Source organism: Phaseolus vulgaris, chromosome 9 (genome assembly GCF_051622355.1).
Source record: "Phaseolus vulgaris cultivar YP4 chromosome 9, ASM5162235v1, whole genome shotgun sequence".
Lineage (NCBI taxonomy): Eukaryota > Viridiplantae > Streptophyta > Magnoliopsida > Fabales > Fabaceae > Phaseolus > Phaseolus vulgaris.
The window spans coordinates 5,769,531-5,793,152 of NC_143506.1; the positions used below are offsets into that span (position 1 = coordinate 5,769,531).

The 23,622-nt window shown below is 33.6% G+C and overlaps 1 protein-coding gene across 1 annotated transcript; it reads right to left on the minus strand.

The window, feature by feature from the left end:
* Positions 1-20,330: 20,330 nt before the first annotated feature.
* Positions 20,331-23,622, minus strand: LOC137823149 (putative 26S proteasome non-ATPase regulatory subunit 3). The gene is made up of 8 exons (XM_068628293.1): positions 23,305-23,622; positions 23,018-23,208; positions 22,567-22,704; positions 22,356-22,492; positions 22,210-22,264; positions 21,864-21,974; positions 21,407-21,646; positions 20,331-21,134 (listed from the first exon to the last, which is right to left on the minus strand). The coding sequence occupies exons 1-8, from the start codon at positions 23,381-23,383 to the stop codon at positions 20,622-20,624; spliced, it is 1,464 nt and encodes a 487-aa protein (XP_068484394.1). The 5' UTR covers positions 23,384-23,622; the 3' UTR covers positions 20,331-20,621.

Below are 23,622 nucleotides of genomic sequence, written 5' to 3' on the forward strand. Positions count from 1 at the left end.
TTGGCATAGCAAGAAGCAAGCTTATGTGGCTCTCTCCACTGCAGAAGCTGAATACATAGCTGTTGGAAACTACTGTGCACAAATTCTATGGATCAAACAACAATTATAAGACTTTGGTTTGAAGCTAAACAATGAGCCTTTGCTTTGTGATAACACAAGTGCAATAATCCTCACTAAAAATCAGATTCAACATTCAAGGACAAAGCACATTGAGATTCGCCACCACTTTATAAAGGATCATGTGAGCAATGATGATTGTGAAATTCAATTTATTGTAACTGAAAAATAACTAGCATATATCTTCACCAAACCACTCCCTCGTGAAAAGCTTTACCTCTTATGCAATGAGTTGGGTATCCTTGATTCTCAAAATTTTCTTGATATTTCCATTCTCTTTGTCTATTTGTGAAGACAAATAAGGAGAGAATTTAGTGGTTCATTCGGTTGTAATTTTGCTACACTATGGTGTTTTTAATTTTGGATAATCTGTTGCACTACTACACTTTGATTTCTGATTTTTTCTATTGTTGTCACACGGGTTTTTTTGGTTATGGATTATGGAGAAACTGGTTTTAAGTGTGCTTGATGAAACTATTTTATCTTGTTGGTATACTTACTTCGTATGGTATACATTTCTGTTTTGCATGACCTCTTAAGTTCAAAACTACAACACAAACAAACCAGGGATTTATTTTTATCAAATAGAGGGAGATAGTTGAACAAGATGCTTTGATGCCTCCAAATCTGTTTGGAAAACTTGAAGACCCTGCTGCTTTGTGTGTGTGTTGTCTTGTAGTTCTTGACTTGTTAATTCACTCTTTCCATTGATCCAAGCTCATTTGAATCTTTATCTCCTTTAAATGAAATGTCTTCTTAAAATCTGAAAAATTTTAGTCAGTTATTTTTCAAATCAACTAGTTGAAAAAGTTGTTACTCAAAGAGATTGAGGCTAAGGCAAGTTTTTCAACCTGTTGAATTGTCGAAACAACTTGTTGTTTGAAATTTAGTGGTTTTCAAAATGTTTTGGAAAACCTTTGCTTTATTTTATCTTTGCTGTTAAACTGAAACAACTGATTATTTCGATAAAACAGCTGGTTGTTTTTATGAAAACCTTAACAAAAAATTTATTTCATTATGTTGTTTTGGAAAACAATTTATTGTTTTTATAACATAATTCTATTAAGAGTTTGAAACTGTTTTTAAATGATTCCAACTACTTTTGATTTATGATCTAACAATTTTAATCACTTGATTAAGTCTATATAAAGACTATTTTATGATCTTTTCAAGAACCTAAGAAAGAGAAATTATTAAAAATGTTTTCAAGAGATGAAGAGCTTTGGATCATCATTTGTGTGTGGAATAGGACTGAGTTTTTGTATACTTTTTTTCTACTGCTTTGGAAAGCCCAAGTGTATTCTATTTCCATTCTTTTGAACACTGTAATTCTGTGTGTTTGGTGTAAGGCAATTTTAGAAAGGGTTTCTAAGAGTGGAATAGGATTGCACTCTATTTTATTCTTTTCAATTTGTGATTGTATCAAGTGTGATCAATCCTTATTTTCTTCTTTAAAATTTGTGATTGTATCAGGTGTGATCAATCCTTATTTTTTCTTGAATACTGTAATTATGTAAACGTGTTGTGTGCAGATCTAGAGGGTGTTTTGTGATCTATAGTGTGTTGTTTGCCAAAGGAGATGTGTGTTTTTGAAGGATTCAAGATCACCTCTTTGGTGTGTGGTTTGTATTCAACCTTTTTGATTGCTTAGTGGAATACCAATAGTTTCTGGGGATTGGATGTAGCTTTTGGTGTAAGAGTGAACCAATATAAATCTGTTGTGTGATTCTTTCTCTCATTAACCGTTGATAAAAACAACCGATTGAATTTATGGAAACATAATTAAGCAGATTTGTTTATTGGGTAACTTGATTCATTTCTCTTTGATTCTACGTTGGCTTTCTCTATACCTTCAAAGTTTGCAAAAATATTTTATAAACAATTCACCCCCTCTTGTTTAAGGCCTACAACTCTAACAATTGGCATAAAGAGCTAGGTTTTTGAAAGTCATTCAAGTTTTGATCCAAAAAAAAATTCATGGCTGATAAACTACCTTTTGGGGAAGGTGCATCTATTAATAGACCACCTCTGTTTTGTGGTGTAAATTACCAGTTCTGGAAGGTAAGGATGAAAATCTTTGTAGAATCAATTGGTAAAGGAATTTGAGATGCAATTAAAAATGGTCATTTTGTTCTTATGCTTGAAAATGAAAAAGTGATTTCTGAAAAACCTTGGTCCCGATGGATTGAGCATGAAATAAAAAAGGCTCAATATGATTGTATTGCAAAGAACATTATTACATATGCATTAAGTTATGATGAGTTTTTCAGGGTGTCTCGATGTGAATCAACAAAGTAAATGTGGGATACTCTAGAACATGAAGGAACAAATGACGTGAAGAAAGCAAGGAAGCATGCTCTCATCCAAGAATATGAGGTGTTTATAATGCAGAAAGGGGAGACAATTGTCGAGGTACAAAAGAGGTTTACCCATATTGTCAACCACCTCATGAGTCTTAGGAAGATGTTTGATAAAGAGGAACTCAACATCAAAATTCTCAAGTGCATAGACAGATCTTGGCAACCCAAGGTCACTGCTATCTCTGAGTCTAAGAATTTAACCTCTATGACCACAACCTCATTGTTTGGGAAGCTCAAAGAACATGAGTTAGAGATAAACAGGTTGAATGTTCAAGAAAGTGAGGATAAGCATGTGAGGAACATTGCCCTAAAGGCTGCTGGACACAAAAACTGTCAAGACACGAGAGATGACAGTGAAGGAGAAACACTAAGCTTGTTGATAAGGAAATTCAGCAAATTTCTGAAGAAAAACGACAACAAGAATCAATCTTCCAACAGGTATAATAGTAAGAAACTCAATGGTTTTAACTCTAACAAATGTACCTGCTTTGGTTTTGGTGAACAAGGACATATTAAACTTGATTGGCCCAATAATGAGAGCAAAGAAAGAGCAACAAGCAAGAAAGGTGAAAAGAAAGGCAAAGCTAAGAAAGCCTACATTTTTTGGGAAGATAATGAAGTTTCTTCATCTAGTTCATCTGAAGGAGGTGAAAAAGCTAATCTCTACTTAATGGCCAAGGGAGAATCTGTCATGAGCAGTGTAAGTTCTAGCACTTCAATTAATTTTGAAAACTATGGCCAACTTCTTGATGTTTTTAAAGAAACTCACAAAGAAGCTAATAGATTGGCTCTTTTAAACAACTGATTGAAAGGTTTGAATAATTGGTTGGAAAACAGAGTCAAAGCATTGGAAGAAGAGCTAGAAAATTTGAAAAATGATTTTGAAAATTTGGAATTTATTTACAAAAACTCTTATTGCATATGTGACTCAAGTGTTTGTGAAAATTGTGAATCTCTTGAAAAGAAGGTTCACAATCTTGTGAAAACTGTGGATAAGCTTTCAAAAGGAAAATCAAATTTTGAGACTGTTATGCCATTTCAAAATTGTGTTTTTGGAAAATCTGGATTGCGTTTTAATCCATAAAGAAAGAAAATTGGTATTTCAAAGCCTTATTCAACCATCAGGGAAAAACAACCGATTGAAAAGTCGAAACAACCAGTTGTTTCATGCTTGTACTGTATGAAAAATGGTCATTTTGTTAGATTCTGTAAAATTAGAAAGTTTTCTTTCCCAAAGGTATTCTTAAATGGGTTCATAAGAATTGTAAGGATTTAAATGACCCAATTAATGCCAATGGACCTAAATTTTTAAGGGGACCAACTCATGCTACTTGATATTGTTTTTGTGCAGGTATTCCTAGAGACCAAGAATCACTGGATTAATGGATAAAGTCACAAAGGAAATTATCAGGATTGGTTTCTGGAGTACAGCTTTTAGTTGCACACTGCTCTTGAGAGTCTTGTAGAATTCATTCTTGACTCATGTACCATGGTTCTTAAATTGAAAACATTCTCAAAAGTTATAAACTCATTTCTTTCCTTTTGTACACTTAGTTCATTTTTTGAAAATAAACTCTCCTTTCAATCTTCATACAAGAATATGTATGTGTAGCATTCTGAATTTTCATCTTTGTCAAAGCTTTTGATTCATGAAAACTCCAAATTGCTGTCACATAAAAACAACCAATTGTTTTCACGAAACAACCGATTGTTGCATGAAAACGGACCATCGCCGCCTTCCTCCTCCTCCCCAACATCCTCACCTTCCTCTTTGAAACTCCTAGTGTGATTTCTTTTCAACACTTGTTCTTCATTATCCTTTTCTTTCTCAATTAAACGATAAATATTCATGTGTTTAAGGTTTCTTAAAATGTTTATTTGACAACGTGCTCCACCATACAACCCAATAAATATTAATATTTCAACTATTTATAGAAATTCATAATTTTGAAAAAAATTCTAACTTTTTACATTTTGCTTGTATTTTCATTAAAGGTTTTTTTGTTGTTGTATATATTAATATTTATTGTAGTTGTAGGGTGGAGGACGGTTTTCAAAATATCGAAACTCGTTTCTTACAACACAAGACAAGATATTTGAGCATGGGATGAAGCTGATGGTGATAGAGTCTTACTTTGCAAGGTATCTGAGTATGGTATTCCTTACAACACCATTGTGAAGATGACTTCTACTAACTATGCAAGAATTATCACACTAGTTTGCTTCCAAGAACCCTACCCTCACTAGTACAAAATATGTAATCTACGACTCTCTATAAAGATCAGATCGTTCATAAAGAACTCTCGTAATAAGAGAGGTGGTGAAATTTTTGTAGTTTTTCACAAATTTATGCTATTTTTAACGATGTTTCCCATCTGAAACGTTGTTATATATGTTTTTAATGTGAAAATGCAATGGTTCTTATTGGACCGTCTTTATATATCCTCCTGGAAAGCTTTTTTCCGCACGACCTCCCTACACTCTCTTACTCTCATCGCTTCGTCTTCTTCCTCTATCTCCCATCAACTTTCTCACTCTCATTTCCTTTCTTTCTCTTACTTTGCATCGCACCACCCACATCCCCATCACACATAAGCCTTTGCGGAGGTGCGATGCAGAGTGAGAGAAAGAGGGTAAGTGAGAGTGAGGAAGGTGAAGGAAGTGCGAGGAAGAGGATGAGGAAAGAAGAGTGAGAGAGAATAGGGAGCCCACGCGGAAAAAAATCTTTCTAGGAAGATATATAATAACCGTCGCAGTTTCGCATTAAAAACATATGTAACAACGATTCAGGCTAAAATCGTTAAAAATAGCGAAAATTTGCGAAAAACTACAAATATATCACCGCCTCTTTTATTACGACAATTCTTTACGAACTGTTTTTATAGGAGTCGTAGATTACATTGTGTACTACTGCAATTTAGAATAAACTTGTTTTTTTCAGTAATATATTGCAAAAGGTGAATAGCATATTGCAAATTCCTACAAATATCTTTGTTTTGAACGTTAAATAAATTCATCTGTGTTTGAAAGGTAACTTTTTAAATTGATATTTATTTATGAATTTAAGGAAGGATTTGTTAAATAAATTATAATGTGGTAGGAACTAAATTTGGAGTTGTTTCATCTCATCGCTCTGAGAGCTTATTATTTTTTATGTAAAGAGAAGTATACTAGTAGTAATCTTTTGGTATTGATGTATTGCCAATAAATTAGGCTCCAGATTAATAAAATAAACATTCTTTAAACATATATATGTTAAATGTTGTCTATCACTTAAATTATTTAATTTTATAAATATTATTAAAACGAAATTTTAATTTAGGATATTATTAATCTAACTTAAATCCTCTCATTATTTTTATTGATATGATGAAATATATATTTATTTATTTTACAATAAAACTAGAGGTAATAGTACTTTTATATATGTTTACTAACTATCTTCTCAAATGATTTTCTTATTTAAATATTTTTAGGCTAATTCTTCCTGCAGATTTGCACCATATTTTTTATAAAACCTCAAATTGTCCATGTTACTTTTTCTTAACTGTCATTTTATTTTATACCAATTTTATCCTTACTTTATATTTTATTTTATTATTTTAAATATGTATGAAAGGAGATATTTGTCATTTTTTGACTTTTTTATTTTTAAAAACTAAATTTTAAATTTTAAATTTTGAATTATGAATTTTTTATTTTAAATTTTGAATTTTAAATTTTGAATTATGAATTTTGAATTGTGGAGTAATTGTAAACATAATTCATAGTGTTTTTCTTCTTTATATTTAAAAACAAATATTATGTCAATATAATTTAAAATTGCAGTTAGGGAGCCCTGAGTTATTCAACCAAATATTTTCCTTCAAATCCCATTTTTCTCCCACTTACGCCATCCAAGAATCTCTTTCCGCAAGTCATTAAACATGTAATTCACGTAGGATTGAAGAAGTGAATTCTTTTTCCCAAAAGTGTAACTGTGTGTAACGATGTAGGAAAGAAGAAGAAGAAAGTTTCATGCTTTCAAAAAAAGAACTCTTTCATTCTTCTTAGGTATGCACATTCACTTCTTCACTTTACCAACTTCTTTGTTACACTTTTTATGATTATATATTATTTATTATTATATTTATTTGTCTCTCATTTCTCTGCAAATTTGTTCTTTTCTTTGCTAATTTTGTTTTTTCGTATCTTCGTGCATTTTTTCCCTCTCTTCTTCATTCTCATTGTGTGTGTTATCGTGACAATATTATGCGAGTACACACCTTTTTCACTTTTTTAGATTTTAAAATTATTAATTATTCTTTTAAAACGGGTGATTTTTTTAGTCTTTGTATTTTCTTTTAAATCTTCATTTGTTCAAAATCTATAAACATTGATTAATTGTTGGATCTGAAAAAGGAGAAATAAAAGAAACATGTAAGAAATATAAAGTGAAATTGTTTAAATTTAGAATAAAAAAGGAAAAATGACATTTATTATTATTATTATCATTTGTTTATTTTTGCTAATCCAAACAATACAATTTTGCTATATAAATTCTAAATAAACCTATTTTAAGCATTGTTTGTGTTGCATGTGTTTTTTCGAGTGATGAATGAAAGAAAAGAAAATTAAGAAAAAGAGAAGAAGATGGTGATGGACGCCGTAAGAGACCTGCTGTAGGATGCCAACATTGATTGCTCCGCCACCGGTGGCTTCTGAAGTAGTTCCTGCAAAAAAAATAGCATTTATACTGTCCAAAGCTTCTTACAGCAGCAAGTCAGTTTATTACTCATTTAAAGAATAAAACATGATAAACAATCGGTTGTTTACACGAAACAATCGGTTGTTTCTATCAGCAGCAGCAGAAAACACTTTCTTATCAGAGATTTTAACATTTTATACAATATCAGATAAAGATATACAAGAACCAATTAGTTCTCCCCCTATTTGTCTTCACAAAAAGACTTTAGCATGTACCAAAAACATATTTAGGAGAGATTATTAAGATCAAGGATACCTAACTCATTTCTTAAGAAGAAAAACCTCTCTTTTGGTAAAGGCTTTGTGAAGATGTCAGCTAACTGAAGTTTAGTCTCCACAAACTTCACTTCACAGTTCCCATTTTGTACATGACCCCTGATGAAATGATGTCTTATCTCAATATGTTTGGTCCTTAAGTGCTGAATCTGATTTTTGGTGAGATTGATGGCACTTGTGTTATCACACATCAAAGGAACCTTGCTGATTTGTAATCCAAAGTCTGCAAGTTGTTGTTTGAGCCATAGAATCTGTGCACAGCAGCTACCAGCAACTATATATTCAGCCTCAACAGTAGAGAGAGCAACACATGCTTGCTTCTTGCTATGCCATGAGATTAGGCTTGAGCCAAGAAGGTGGCAAGTGCCACTTGTGCTCTTTCTATCTAGCTTACAACCTGCAAAGTCAGAATCTGAATAACCAATTAAATGTATTGGAGAGTGAGAAGGATACCATAATCCTACAGATGATGTTCCTTTGAGATATTTCAGAATTCTTTTTGCAGCTTTGAAGTGTGACTCTTTAGGATTTGCTTGATATCTTGCACATAGACGCACCGCAAACAAGATGTCCGGCCTACTAGCTGTTAGATATAGCAAAGATCCAATCAGTCCTCTGTATTTTGTTTGATCTACACTCTTTCCAGCAGCATCAGCATCCATGTAACAGCTTGATGGCATTGGAGTGCTTGCTTCTTTTCAACTCTCCATTTCAAATTTCTTGAGAATCTCCTTGCAATACTTTGATTGACTCAAGAAGATCCCACCCTTCGTTTTCTTAACCTGCAATCCAAGAAAGAAAGATAGTTCTCTCATCATAGACATTTCAAACTCACCTTTCATTGCAGCCATAAATTCTTCACACAATCTATCTTGTGTAGCACCAAAGATGATATCATCAATATAGATTTGCACAAAAATTATTTCTGCATTTGACTTCTTGATGAAGAGAGTCTTGTCTACCATTCCTCTTTCATATCCATGAGATAGCAGAAAGTTGCTAAGCCTCTCATACCACTGCCTTGGAGCTTGTTTCAGACCATACAAAGCTTTCTTCAACTTGAAGACATGGTTGGGATACTTGTGATCTTCAAATCCCGGTGGTTGATCTACATAGACTTCCTCATTGATGTAGCCATTCAAGAAGGCACTCTTGACATCCATTTGGAAGAGTTTAAAACCACTCATACACGCAAAAGCCAGCAGTAGCCTCACAGCCTCCAATCTAGCAACAAGAGCAAAGGTTTCACCATAATCTATGCCCTCTTCTTGATTGTAGCCTTTTGAAACTAGCCTTGCCTTGTTCCTCTTCTTGATTGTAGCCTTTTGAAACTAGCCTTGCCTTGTTCCTCGTGATCACACCATCCTCATCTAGCTTGTTCCTGAAAACCCATTTCGAACCAATAATATTCATTTCATTAGTTTTAGGGACAAGAAACCATACCTCATTCCTTTCAAACTGATTTAGCTCTTCATGCATAGCTTCAACCCACTTCTCATCCTTGAGAGCTTCCTCAATTGACTTTGGTTCAATTTGAGAGACAAAAGCTGTGTGCCTGCAAAAGTTTGAGATGGAGCTACGTGTGGAGACACCTTCCTTTATTTTCCCTATGATGTTTTCCACTGAAAGATCTCTAGGAATCCTCCACTCCTTGGGCAGCTCACTCTGTTGCAGAATTTCAATCGGTTGTTTCTGCGAATCAACCGGTTGTTTTTCTGCACAGATTTCCAGCTTCTCCAAACTGATGCTCTATTCATCTTCTTCAGCACTGGTCTTTGGGATTTGACTGATTCTGCGATCTACCTCATCAAAGACAACGTGAACTAATTCTTCTACAGTCATCAACCTCTTGTTGTAGACTCTATATGCATGACTTGTGAGTGAATAACCAATGAAGATACCAAGGTCCGCTTTCTCATCAAACTTTCCCAAGCTTTCCTTTCCATTGTTGAGAACGAAACAGCTGCAGCCAAAGACTTTGAGGTGACTGATGTTGGACTTCCTTCCATTGAAAAGTTCATATGGTTTTTTCTTCAAAATGGGCCTTATAAGCACCCTATTTGATGTGATTCCACTAGCCATATAGAGAATGATTCTTGACATTCTTAGGAATCACCTTGAGCTGGACATTAAAGAGGCACTTTTCTTAGAGTTGGATCATTGTTCTAAGACAAGAACTCACCAAAAACTAGTACCGAATCCCAAACTCATTTGGATGCTCCACATATTGTCAAATTGAACCGATTAAAGTGGAAGAAAAAGCAATTGCACCGAACATATTCCTTAAGGAATGAATTGAACCGAACAAATGAGCTAGAAAAGCAAAGGAACAAGATAATTGGACAGAATTATAAAACTGTCGAACCAAAATACTCATAAAAACAGCAAGAACACCAAACCAAACTCAAGAACACAAGCTAACAAAAACAATTGAAAGAGGAGAAAGGAAGGAGAGAAGAATTGCTCATGAAGATGGAAGGATGATGGATGATCTCGCCACTAGAAGTGTGGAATGCTCCTAGATGAGAGTGTTGCCGCCACTTGAGGACTCCATGGATCCATCAAGATAAGACTAGAGAAGAAGGCTCAAAAGCTCTCCAATGATCACTCAAAATTTGAGTAGAGTTTTCTTAGATTAATTCCAATATGAAAAATACAAGGAGAGCACCTCTATTTATAGCCTAAGGTGCTGAAAAACAAAGCTAAGAGAATTCAAAATTCCCTCCTAAACCTATTCAAAACCAGCGCCTAAACCATGCATGAGGAAGGTGTGACTCTTTCCTTCACTTTGGCACCTCATATTCTACTCCTACACCTATCTACTAATACACCCCCTCCTAAAGCTCCTAACTAAAGCCTAAAAGATGCTAAAACAAAAGAGGTTTCTAATGTTTCCCTCTAAGCACCTTCAACTAAAGAAATTACAAAAAGAGAAAATAAATGTCCCCTAGCTCCCAATGCTTTGAACATGCTTCTTGTAATCCTTTGAGGTGGGCTTTGACCTCCATGGGCGTCCTCCATTTGTGCCTCTACCTCTTCTTGATCTTGTTGATTGGCCTCCATGTCCTCTTGAGCTTGATCTCCATCACTATTCATCACATAACAAGAGGTGCTCACTGCATCTGCCCAAAAATACTTAGGAAGTGATTCACATGTGTTTGACTTGAACATCACTTGGTAACCCTTGTCACAAAGTTGGCTAATGCTCAGCAGATTATGCTTTAGGCCTTCAACAAAAAGCACATCATGGATTACCAAGATGTTCTCATCTCCTATGGATCCTCTCCCAAGGATTCTTCCTTTGTTGTTGTCTCCATAGGTGACATGACCCTCTTGCTTAAAGAAGATACTCAGGAACTTTGATTTGTCCCCTGTCATATGCTTGGAGCATCCACTATCCAAATACCATAGTTGCTTGCTCTCCTCCAAGATTTCCTACAAAACAAATTTTCAAGTACAAAGATTTGGTCCCCTTATGAATGTGGGTCCATCTGGTTTATACTCATCAATTAAAGCTTTATTTCCCTTAGGAATCCACTTCATAAGCCCTTTAGGAACATGTTTTCTGATTTTACAGAACCTCACAGAATGGCCTCTTCTCATGCAATAGAAGCATGTAACAATCGGTTGTTTCGATGGTCCAATCGATTGTTTTTCTGGCATTTTCGAAAATGATTTTAAAAATCTATCTTGTTTGTTTTGTGGATTAAAACCCAATCCAGCTTTTCCAAAAACGTAGTTTTGAGATGCTAGAACACTCTCAAAGTTGGATTGGCCTTTAGAAAGCTTATCTACTGTTTTAACAAGATAGTGGACCTTCTTTTCAAGATTTTCGCAATTTTCACAAACTAGAGTATCACACTTGCAAGAGGAGTTTTTGTAAATGATTTCCAGATTTTCAAAATCTGTTTTTGAATTTTCTAAATCCTCTTCCAGTGCCTTTACTCTGTTTTCAAGCCAGCTGTTCTTTTCTTTTAACCGATTGTTCAAGAGAGCCAATCGGTTGGCTTCTTCATGCGTTTCTTGAAAGGCTTGAAGCAATTGACCATAATTTTCAGAGTTTGAAGAGTTTGATGAAGTTACACTTCTTGAGTCATCCTCCCTTCTGGCCATGAAGCAAAGATTTAGGCTTTTCTGATTTTGCCTTCTTTTCCTTCTTGCTTGACTCTTTGTCATTGCTTCCTTTGGTTCATGAGCAACCTTGAGTGTCTCCCACATTTCCTTAGCAGTTTTGCACTTTGATATTCTGAAAAATTCATTAGCATCTAGTGCAGAAGCTATAATGTTTTGAGCAGACCGATCAAGCTGGGCCATCTTACATTCATCATTTGTCCATTTTGGACAAAGGTTTTGCAATGAAAGAATTATCCTTTTTGAACTTTGGAATGTAAGGACCATTCTCAATTGAATCCCAAATTCCTTGATCAATAGATTCAATAAAGATTTTCATTCTTGCTTCCCAAAACTTATAATTCAATCCACAGAATAAAGGTGGTTTGTAGATTGTTGCACCTTCCTCAAAATATGGTTTTCCAGCCATAGAAAAAAGGTTTTCAGATCAACTTGAATAACTTTCAAGAACCAAGCTCTTGATGCCAATTGTTAGAATATATGGCCTTAAACGAGAGGGGGGTGAATTGTTTAAGAAAGATTTTCGTAAACTTTTAAGCTTAGAATGAAAATACTTTAAGAAAACCTTGATTAAGAATTCAGTTTTTCAAAACATAAAGCAAAAGCACAATACTGGAAAAACAATCGGTTGTTTTACCAAAACAATCGGTTGTTTATACCAGTTATTAATTGACAAAACTGAATTTAAAGAGATAGGGATAGAGAAATTGTACACAATTGTTTATACTGGTTCACTCCAAACCCAGAGCTACATCCAGTCTTCTCAGAACCCTGAGGAAATCCACTAAGTAATCACACCTTGATCACTTACACTACAACCAAGAGAATGACCTTGAACACCTCAAGAAACACACTCTCCTTGGTCAACACACCAACACTAAGATTGCTGATCTTGATCCCCTCAAGAACACACAACCAATCTCAGCAAAACACAGAAACGAATACTTGTTCAACAGAGTACAAGGATTACACTTGTTACAGAAGATAATCTAAAATCAATACAAGCAGAATCCTATTCCATACACTTTGATCAATCACAAACTCTTAGCAATCTCAGTTCTTTGAAAAACTCAAAAACTCTTAGGAAAAACTTGTCAAAGATTCTTAATTCTCAAATTTGTTTTTCTGAATATATTCAAAGATGTAGTTTGTTATCAAATCTTAACAAACTCTTAAATTGCATTAAAAGATTGGTCAAAGCATTTAATGACTGGAGTGTAAGCAGTTAAATCATTTAAAGCTCAGTCAAACAGAAAACAGTTTTTCTGTTATGGTCCCAAAACAAACAATCGGTTGTTTCATCGAATCAATCGGTTGTTTTGGTACTTAACATTTCAACCATTTTAAAAACAGTTTTCAATCTTTTTCTCAAAACACCTAAGTATAAACAATCGGTTGTTTCGACAAAACAATCAATTGTTTTAACTTAGTTTGAAAACATTTTACTTTCACAAAGATTGAGAATGCTAATGCTTTAGATTTAATCAAAGGGTGGATTACAACATATAAACTACCCCAGAACTAAGCTAAACCAGCACAACAACATCAAGCACAGCCAAGGCTTCAACATCCTTCAAAGGGTTTGGATCCTTCAAAGCTTGAACACCACTTGGTTCAACAAAAATATCGAAACTCGTTTCTTACAACGCAAGACAAGATATTTGAGCATGGGATGAAGATGATGGTGATAGAGTCTTACTTTGCAAGATATCTGAGTATGGTATTTCTTACAACACCACTGTGAAGATGACTTCTGCTGACTATGCAAGAATTATGACATTGGTTTGCTTCCAAGATCCCTACCCTCACTAGTACAAAATACGTAATCTACGACTCTCTATAAAGATCGGATCGTTCGTAAAGAACTCTCGTAATAAGAGAGGTGGGGACATTTTTGCTATTTTTAACGATGTTTCCCATTTGAAACGTCGTTATATATATTTTTTATGTGAAATTGCAATGGTTCTTAGTGAACAACCTTTATATATCCTCCTTGAAAGTTTTTTTCCGCATCGACTCCCTACACTCTCTCATTCTCCTCACTTCGTCTTCTTCCTCTCTCTTCCTTCAACTTTCTCACTCTCATTTCCCTTCTTTCTCTCACTCTGCATCGGACCACCCGCCCCCATCACACATAAGCCTTTGCGGAGGTGCAATGCAGAGTGAGAGAAAGAGGGTAAGTGAGAGTGAGGAGGGTGAAGGAAGTGAGAGGAAAAAGATGAGGAATGGAGAGTGAGAGAGTATAGGGACCCCACGCGAAAATTTTCTTTTCTAGGAGGATATATAATAATCGTTGCAGTTTCACATTAAAAACATATATAACATCGATACAGGCGAAAATCGTTAAAAATAGCGAAAATTTGCGAAAAACTACAAAAATATCACCGCCTCTTTTATTACGACTATACCGACCAGTCCTCAGACATCGTTAACTGCTAGTAATGGTGGGCCATGTAAGTTGGGTCCCACAAGCGGCACGAGCCAGGGTGCCGACTTGGTCGGATGTCGATCACCAGGGTGTGCCGACGTGTCCTCGGCAACAGAGTGAGGCAGATGTGACATCGGGTATCGGTGACTCAAACAGCTGAATTGGACCACGAAAGGTGGGTCCCAGAAAACACATCAGTTATCAGTAATACCATCCAGAGTTAAGGGGAAGTCCTAGGTCACGAAGAGTCCTTACGTGTGGTGTGAATAGCATATTCAGGCGTAGCACAAGTAAAGAACCACAAGAGGCGCTAAGGCCCATTAGGGTTATGTTTTCCAAGGGCAGGCTACATGCATGGCACGTGAACAGTTAGGGTGCCCTCAGGACGGATGGCCCCAGAGATTAGGTGCACAAGTTGGTACCCAGGTGGCCATTCCGTAGGAGGTTGCACTCCAGTAAGGGAGCCTTACGCGCTAGATTGCCCTAAGAGTGGGTAATAGCGGCGCAAGGGCATTCCCCCAAAAACCCTAAATGCAGGTGACAGAAATAGAAGAAACCCTAGACTATATAAAGGGTAGTAAGAAAACTCACAAGGTACACAGTTTTTTAGACTAGAACTATTACACACATTCTGTTTCTTTGCCTCTAGGGCGCCCCTTTGTGTTTGCAGGTACAAAGTGTTTCGATCCAAGGAAAGCACAAACCTAGGCGAAGATAAGCGGGTGTGGGATCGTCGTTAGAATCAACCGGCGAGCGAGTCAACCGACAAGAACAACGACAGTTCTTTACGAACTGTTTTTATAGGAGTCGTAGATTACATATTTTGTACTAGTGCAATTTAGAATAATTTTTTTTTTCACTAATATATTGCAAAAGGTGAATAGCATATTGCAAATTCCTTCAAATATCTTTCTTTTGAACGTTAAATAAATTCTTCTATGTTTGAAAGGTAACTTTTTAAATTAATATTTATTTATGAATTTAAGGAAGAATTTGTTAAATAAATTATAATGTGGTAGGAACTAAGTTTAGAGTTGTTTCATCTCATCGCTTTATTGAAGAGGGCTTATTATTTTGTTATTATTTTTTATGTAAAGAGAAGTATACTAGTATTTATCTTTTGGTATTGATGTATTACCAATAAATTAGGCTTTAGATTAATAAAATAAACATTCTTTAAACATATATGTTAAATGTTGTGTATCACTCAAATTATTTAATTTTATAAATATTATTAAAACAAAATTTTAATTTAGGATATTATTAATCTAACTTAACTACTCATTATTTTTATTGATATGATGAAATATATATTTATTTTACAATAAGACTAGAGGTAATAGAACTTTTATATATGTTTAGTAACTATAGTTTTATAACATGACAAGTTCTTTTGTCATGTTATGACAAAGTAGTGATGAAAATAAGTAGTTTACAACTTGTAAGCCTTTAACTTGGTTTTTTTAATTTTCTTTCTCATAACTTCGTACTATTTTTACATTAATTTTCAGAAATATTGTACCAATAGAATTAGGATATCTAATATCTAACTCAATAGATATCTTAAATAGTCTCAACACGGTATTTCTTTTCCTAAAAATATTATGTCTCAATCACACTTTCACATAGTTTATAGTTCGTTCAACATCTCAATATATTATACAATTATATAGAAATTTAAAATTTAAAACATATCAAAATATCTCACCATCACAATTCACATTTTTTGGGTTTTTAATTCACTGAATTTTGCTTAACAAGAACATTGTTCGCCTAACGACCAAAACATTGTGGCCAAATTCATCGAGTGGGGGTGACTCGTTCGGTGGTCCATGCTCTCGAGTTTTTAATTCTCTGAATTTTGCTTAGTGACTAAACTATTGGAACCAAATTCGTCTAGCGACCAATGCTCTCAAGTTTTCTAAATTACGAATTTCATCAAACAAGTTTTGCATAATTCAGCATAATCCACATAATTCTAAAACTTTTGAATGCCTCAACTTAGATTTTTCATATCCTTTCTTACTAGTTTTGAAAACCATCATCCTCAACTTGAGTTACTTGATCTTACTCAAAGTTACACTCAATTCAAACAACTCCAACAGAACAAATTTCACATCAAATAGTCAGAGATCCTAATAAAATCATACACAAATCAATAATGCTACAATTTGTTCAATTTATCTAATTCAATTTCAAAGACTCAGTAAATTTATTAAAACATACTCCATTGACATTAAACATTCAAACATTTCATATCACCTATCAGTTCAAAACACGTTTATTTCACTCAAAGATTTAATCCATGCAAGAAATTCTAGCAAAGTGATAAAGTTAGTTTGAAAAATAATATTTTATAACCTAAATACTATTAAGACTCAAGTCTAAATTTTCTTGCCTGATCACATGACTGGGTACTAAAAGAGAATTCCATTTTTCAAAAGACACCGAGATAAATTAACACGCATCAGAGTCCTAATCAACGATCTAAGCACATTACTAAGACCCTAAGATAACATAAACTAATCCTAATTTCAAATACCTCACGTGTAAGCCACATGTTCTAGGTACATTAGAAAACTCAAAACTAATTCAAAGGAAAAAAAATCAAAATTAAATTTATTCAAATAAAAAATCAAAATTGAATTTATTCAAATAAAAAATCTGATCAAACAATTTTACTCTTCGGTGTCAATAGTCCAAAAATAACCTTAATCATATGATAAATCTAGAGTGAATTTTTTGAATAGAAAATTGAGGAGAAAATAAAAAAAATAAAAAAATAATGACTATATTAAAATGAAACCTAAATAACCAATTGTTCTATTTATATAAATTTTTTATTTTAATAATAAAATATTCAAATATCATTTTAATTATATCACTCCACTCTAAATTTATTTTCTATTTCCATAATATATATATATATTGAAGAATTCTGAAGTTTAATCATTTTCTTTAATATACCTTTATTTTATTCATTCCAGTGGTGCAAGTATAAAAAAATCAATCAATAACTGTAGTCCAAACATACTAACATTTTCCCCGTATCAAATATCTTGATTTATACGCATTAACACTGAGCATCTACAAATACGAGAAAAAGTAGTAGTTAATAGCAGCACACAGTTTTAAGTTTTAAAATTTTCAGTCTGTAGTTTATAACTTGTAATGTCCAGCTAATTTAAAAGATTTTAACTATTTTATAAACTAATTTTATCAAATACATAGTATATAAGTATAAAATATGAATATTGTTAACTAATAAAATTATAATAAAAAATAATAAATTTATTATAATTTTGACCTATAAAAGTAAGAAAATGTAGACCAATATTATTTTAAAATTATACTTTGGTACCACTAAAGATAAAATACAATCAATTTACAATCTGTTTTAACATATAATAATTACTTCTTAACTTAATATAATAATATTTTAATAGTTGAGAAGTAATTATTATATCAACGTGTCATCTTCCTATTATTTTTCATATAAAGTATTGAAAACCTATGGGACTTATCATTACTTGGTCTAATATAGTTTTGGCATATATAGGTCGGCACCGTCAAGCAAAGCCAGCAGCTTTGAACTTCACGGTGGGACCAAACAATACACAACATTCTATTATTCATCCAACTCTTTCAAACCCATAACTATTTTTAGAACAATCTCATTCTTTTATATGTTTTTTCATATACTTTTTAGTATGTTTCCACTTTTCCTTTAGTTATAGAAATTACTATTTATTATATATAAATATTATTATAATGAATTACAAATTAATAAATAAATTTTTCATTAATTTTAATTAAAAAATAACGTTTCATTTAATTGTCATTTTACGATGTCAATAGAATATTAATATTTTCTATTATATACATAATACAATGAAAAAAAAAATATGTTCAAATGAAGTGAGAGAGAAAATAATTAATATATAAAAAATATTTTAAGAGATTACGTAATAATTTTTTTATAAAATTTAAAATATTATTGTTTCTACAGAAAATGAGTTTGAGAGTGTAACTCGGTGAGAACCGGATATTCCTTGAAAGATGAACTCTCAGCTGGTCTCCAATGTGAAAGAGAAGACTCACTTTCTCCGATGTTAGAAGTACAAAGAGATTGTAAGTTCTTAATAGTATAAGAGTTAAGAATAAGGGTATGAGATAAGATAACTTGTACTTCATGAAAAATGAGTATTTATTCAGGTGGTATCCTCTGAGTAAACTGTTATAAGTCCTTGTATTAATCATGTAATCACTATTCATTATTCTATAAATAGTCGTCCATCATTTAAGACTCAACCATTTTATTCACATGATGATTTATGACAAATTATGATTCAGTTACAAAATTGAATGATGATCCCAAGTTATTAACTCTGTGTCCAACTATAAATTATTAACCGTATCCAACCTAGAGACACGCAGGTCCAACTATATTTTTTAATTTGTATGTTTATGTTTTTTAATTTGTATGTTGAAACCTTAAAATAAAAGGAGGAGAGAGTATTGCCTTAAAATTATGATAGGTAGCATTGAACTAACTCTGTATTATGTGTTTTGTTCTAAGTGTGATACTAATCTACATACAAATGTGCGTTTGCGAAGAACCATGTAAATGAAGAAGGCATGTATAAACAAACGCTCAAACTCTAATTTTTCGACATTTATGTGAATCATTACATTTATTATTATAATATTAAAGTGTCAAAATTAGTTATATAAAACTTGATATATTAGTTTTTCTTTCAACACTTGTTTAATTTACTCATGTGTTCCTTACTTTATTAGGAAATACAAATATTTTAAAATTTGACCAATTGGATTTTTTTCTAGGATGTCTTCAACCTCAATGATGAAGAGGTTGAATATCACTACAAATCTGAAATATTTTAAGTAGTCATTGTTGGTAAATATTTTACCATAAAATCTGAAATATTTTAATTAGTCTGTGTTCATATCTTTTAAAACTTTTAAAAATAATTTGATTCATTAACAAATATTACAATTAAAAAGTTATAAAAACAAGTTATTTAAAATATATTTTAATTTATCTTTTTTGTTTGACATAAGAAATGTTGAAAAATAAAAATGAGATTGAACGGTCACATAAAAGTTAACAACTGTGTACCTGAGAAAATAGGTATCTTAGTGATTTTGAAAGAAAAATGAGTATATCAATTGAGAAATACCCACTGCATACTGCTATACATTTAAAAATACTCATTCTTTTATATTATTTTAAATCAATTTTCCCTTTAAAACCAGTATTTTCTATTTCTTTTATATAGGATTGACCATTCTCTTTTATATTTATTTAACTTTCAAATAAAAGGAAATAGCAAAACATTCATTAGTTTACGTTTATGAACGGTCATGTGTAAGTGCACTGTTCACAATGATCAGGCATGAGTTAGCTTCTAAGAAAAATATACAATAGACACATTCTCGTAAATAAATTAAAAAACTTTGATTTCTATTTTCTCTTTATTTTTCCTACTCTTTAAAAAAATTGATTTTCTTAAAGTCTAAGATCTTTTTTGTACACTCAAATTGATAACGCACTAAGTTTAGTACCTCTACCGAGAACATTTAAATTTTTTTATCCAGTTTGTAGAGCTTGTGTACAAAAGACTGAAAAGAAAGGGGCAAAACAGTGGAGGATAAGTAGTGAATAAGATTTGCATATCTGAGTAAAGAACAAGAGATTCTTACCCGAATAGAAAGTGTAGAACAGGATGGAGAAAAGAAAAGAAAACAAACAAAAGCTAACTTAAGAGAAAAGAACCCAATCTAATTGTTACAGGAGGTTTCAATCATATGACCATGAATCATTTCATTTTGTTATGCACTGTATAAGCAACCTTGTTCCTTTAAGTGAAATATTTGTTTTCTGAACTATAAGCAACCATATCACGAGTCTTTAGAGGCACATTCATTCACAAATATAGTCCTACAGGGACGCTTTGGCTCAGCCCTTTGAAGAAATGTTTACCTGAAGCACATTACCTTAGCCTACCCTTAGTTCTTCCACACCAGGTTTTAGACCTCCTTTGTAATACCCAAAGAAGAAAAAAGTTAGAACCCCACCCAAAGAAAAAAAATGTTATACCCCCACCCCTCCTTTCCTTCTTTGAATTCCTAATGTTTTAACAAAAGCTCCAATATGTTCAAATCCAATAATGGAAGGATTTCATCTCAAGGATCCTAGAAAATGAATTATTGATAGAAAACTAGACTGTCAAAATATAATTAATACATCCTTCAGAGCAAAAGTTTCTGAACATAATTGATATGATAACAACTGATTTTTTCTCCAGTTCCTTAAACGTAGTAATTCTCCGAAGCAGAAACAAAACATAGCAGTCATAATGGATGTGGATACAAATAGAAAATATTTTAATGTTAAACTGACTTTCAGATATCTTCCACATTTTAAAAAAATAAACCTCTAGAGAAGGAAAGGATAATGAGTTCTCCAAAAGAAAAACATCAGCAAAGGTTGGATATGAAGGTATCTGATAGCATTTGGTAGGGGTGAAAAAAGATATTTCTCAGAAATCGTCGTCATCCTCCTCTGCAATATGCTTAGCCAGCTCCTGCTCTTGTTGTTGTCTCTCTCTTCTCTTTTCAGCACTCTCCTTCTCTTTGTGTGTGTTTGGGGGAAATCGAAGTGCTCGAACTGCCTCATTGTGCATGTTAAGACAGAATGCAATTCGAGAATTAAAGGCTAACTGAGGCTCATTTGTGGAGTAAATATCTCCAGTTTCCTTGGACACCATCCACCCATTGGCATGATCCAATGTAGCATCAATTGCCCCATCACGAATAGCCTTTGATACAATGCTCTCAGCATCAGCAATAGGATTAGAAGAGTTCAACCTCAGTTTTTTAGCAACGTCAGCTAGAGAGATGCGGGAATAGGAGATGCTGATGTTCCGTAAACCAGTCCTGATAACATTATGCCGCAATCGAACAATCAAATTATGGGTTCTGTCTGCATTAAAGGTAGTGGCAAACTTGTCTGCAATATTCCTAAACAGTTCCAAGTCTCCAATCCGTACAGCCTGAAATTATTTTTACAACATAAGCTAATAATATCACAATGTATATGATAAATTATTGTGGTTGTTATGAAGATGATTAAATTTTGGGATACCGATAGAGTTCAGAATTTGTAAAACTGACTAGTTAAACCAAGAACAGAAAATTTACTTATCATGATTAAGATAGATGGCGGGGAAGGGGGGGTTTGAAAAGGCGAACTAATCATAATGATATCAGAACCAGCCTTATTCTATATTATCACGATAAAGCAAGGATAATAACGTAGACTAACATTTGTAAGCTCAAAGTAAGGCCTTAAAGATTTTTCCATTCCTTTCTGCATAAAGACAGTGCGCTCTGGTATTTCTCCCAACAGTAACCGAACTATCACAGCCCACTTGTTACATTGAATTCGAAAACCCCGTGCAGCCACTGGAGCTTTCCGGGCAGCCTGCAGGAGAGACTCCTTTGCATCTGTATACTCCAATTGAATAGTCCGAATTTTCCCAAGGTAAAAGAGGTAACGACAGAACTGAAAGGACATACCACAAGTGATGGTAAAATGAATCAAACAGGATAATTTTAAATATTTAACAACAATAAATAGACTACATAAACAACAAAAACATGATTGCACAACAAGGGCTTGATCACAACATCGATGAGCACTGGAACATTAGATAGAGTTTTTCTACCCAAATTTAATAATAATAAAAACTTAGATGCTCAGGATAACAGAACCACCATACCTGCTGGTTTGAATGCGCTTCAAATCGAGGAGCCTTGGACCTCAACTTTTCCGCCTGATCATATAGATTGTAGTGAAGGTAGTTACGGAGTAACAAATTAAGAAGTGTTTCCTGCATTGGATCAACAGTCAACAGATAAGTTAAAAATTTGCATAAATTATGTGACTGGTCATTTTGTGCGGCGAATATTTATTTTATGAACACGATTACATGTCACTTTGGATATTAATTGAGAATCTATAATAAAAATCAAATATGTGCTTGGTTGAGTTTGTTGTAACAACAACTGCAGAACTCTAACAAAGATCATAAGCCCTTATGTAATAAAGCTCAGGTGAAAACAAACCTGGCCCAACTCGTCATGGCGCAGGGTGGCAATTCGGTGCAATGCAAGGAGGTTGCTGAAAAGAAATTCCAAAATTTAAAATTACATACAAATATAATTCGTCTTCAACCTCTTTCAAGTATTACATAAATTAGCACCTAACTCACCCACGGATTTCAGCAAGATCTTCTGTAAGCTCATAGCTATATGAATAGTAAAAATACAGTCTGGATGCAATAACATCAACAGTTCTCCTGTTTGTATTCTTCAGCCAAACAATGCTAGCTGAGGAACAAGCTTTGGCCTGAAAAGGAAAAGAAACAGCAATATATAACCAGTTTCACTTGTCAATTCTCAAAGTTGAAAGAGGGGACTAACCTCATTGTATCTTTTTTTATCAATCAGAAAAAGAAGTACAAGGAGGTAACAGTAGATTTCTAGCTCGGGCAACAAGTGTTTAGCTGGGGTTTGAATTGTAGATGTTGCCGCATCCACTTCCATCTCGTGATCATCCTCCTACACAATCAGTGTGGACATCATGACTCCAAACCTCATTGAAATGCAATCATTGGCCCATATCCACTACCCATTTAAACAGAAATTAAATTATGCAAATTTTTCAACCATGTAATTAAATCAACAGAATTCTTCTTAGAGGGATCACCAATTTCGTCAAACTCATAATTTAGATTTCCACTTAAATAGAATTAAATAGACTATAAACGACTACAGCTAATCGTCCACTTCATACTTCAAATTAGGATAATATGAACAAAACATGTAAGCCCTTCTCAACAGCAACAACCCTTGAATCTAACATGAAGTTCACCTTGGGAAGATACGCAGACAATTTGACATGAGCTTCAGAACCAGGAGCGAGGACGTGGTCGAGAAAGGATGAGATAATCGATGCTGTCAATTTACGTCTCAACGCAATTGTAAGGCGCACAGCACGAGCAATTCTACGAACTTCCTTTGAGTACGAACCGGTCTCGATAAGCGAAGCTATCTCCTTCAAATCTGTGAGCCAAACCACAAAGCAAGAAAATGAAAATCTAAAATAGCTTTATTGAACTGCGAAATCGGAAAGGAAGTTGTTAGAAAAAGATTACTTACTCTGCAAAGTAGATGGAGCAGGTGAAGAAACGGAGTTGGAAGGCGTTGAGCGATCCTTCATCTCGAGATCTTGAGTCATGTTGAACAAAATCTAGTAAAAGCGCACACGCGAGAAAAAAAATTGGGGGAATCTGATGCAAACCCTAACAGGGTGAAAAAGAGGGGTGAATGAAGACTCAAGAAGAAGCAATACGGTGGCACAGTTGGCAAATGTCCTCTACAGTCACCTTACTTCACCTGTTACTCAAACTTGTTGACACAAAACGGGCCTTTGGTGTATGGGCTGAGTCAAGCCACGGGCCTGGCTTTGGATCCTCC

Excerpts from the sequence above, each read along its gene's own strand:
- LOC137823149 (XM_068628293.1), bottom strand. The coding sequence starts at position 23,383 with ATGACTCAAGATCTCGAGATGAAGGATCGCTCAACGCCTTCCAACTCC. Across the intron at positions 22,493-22,566 it reads ATAAAAAAAGATACAATGAG|GCCAAAGCTTGTTCCTCAGC; the intron begins GTTAGTCCCCTC and ends TTTCCTTTTCAG. Across the intron at positions 22,265-22,355 it reads GATCTTGCTGAAATCCGTGG|CAACCTCCTTGCATTGCACC; the intron begins GTGAGTTAGGTG and ends ATTTCTTTTCAG.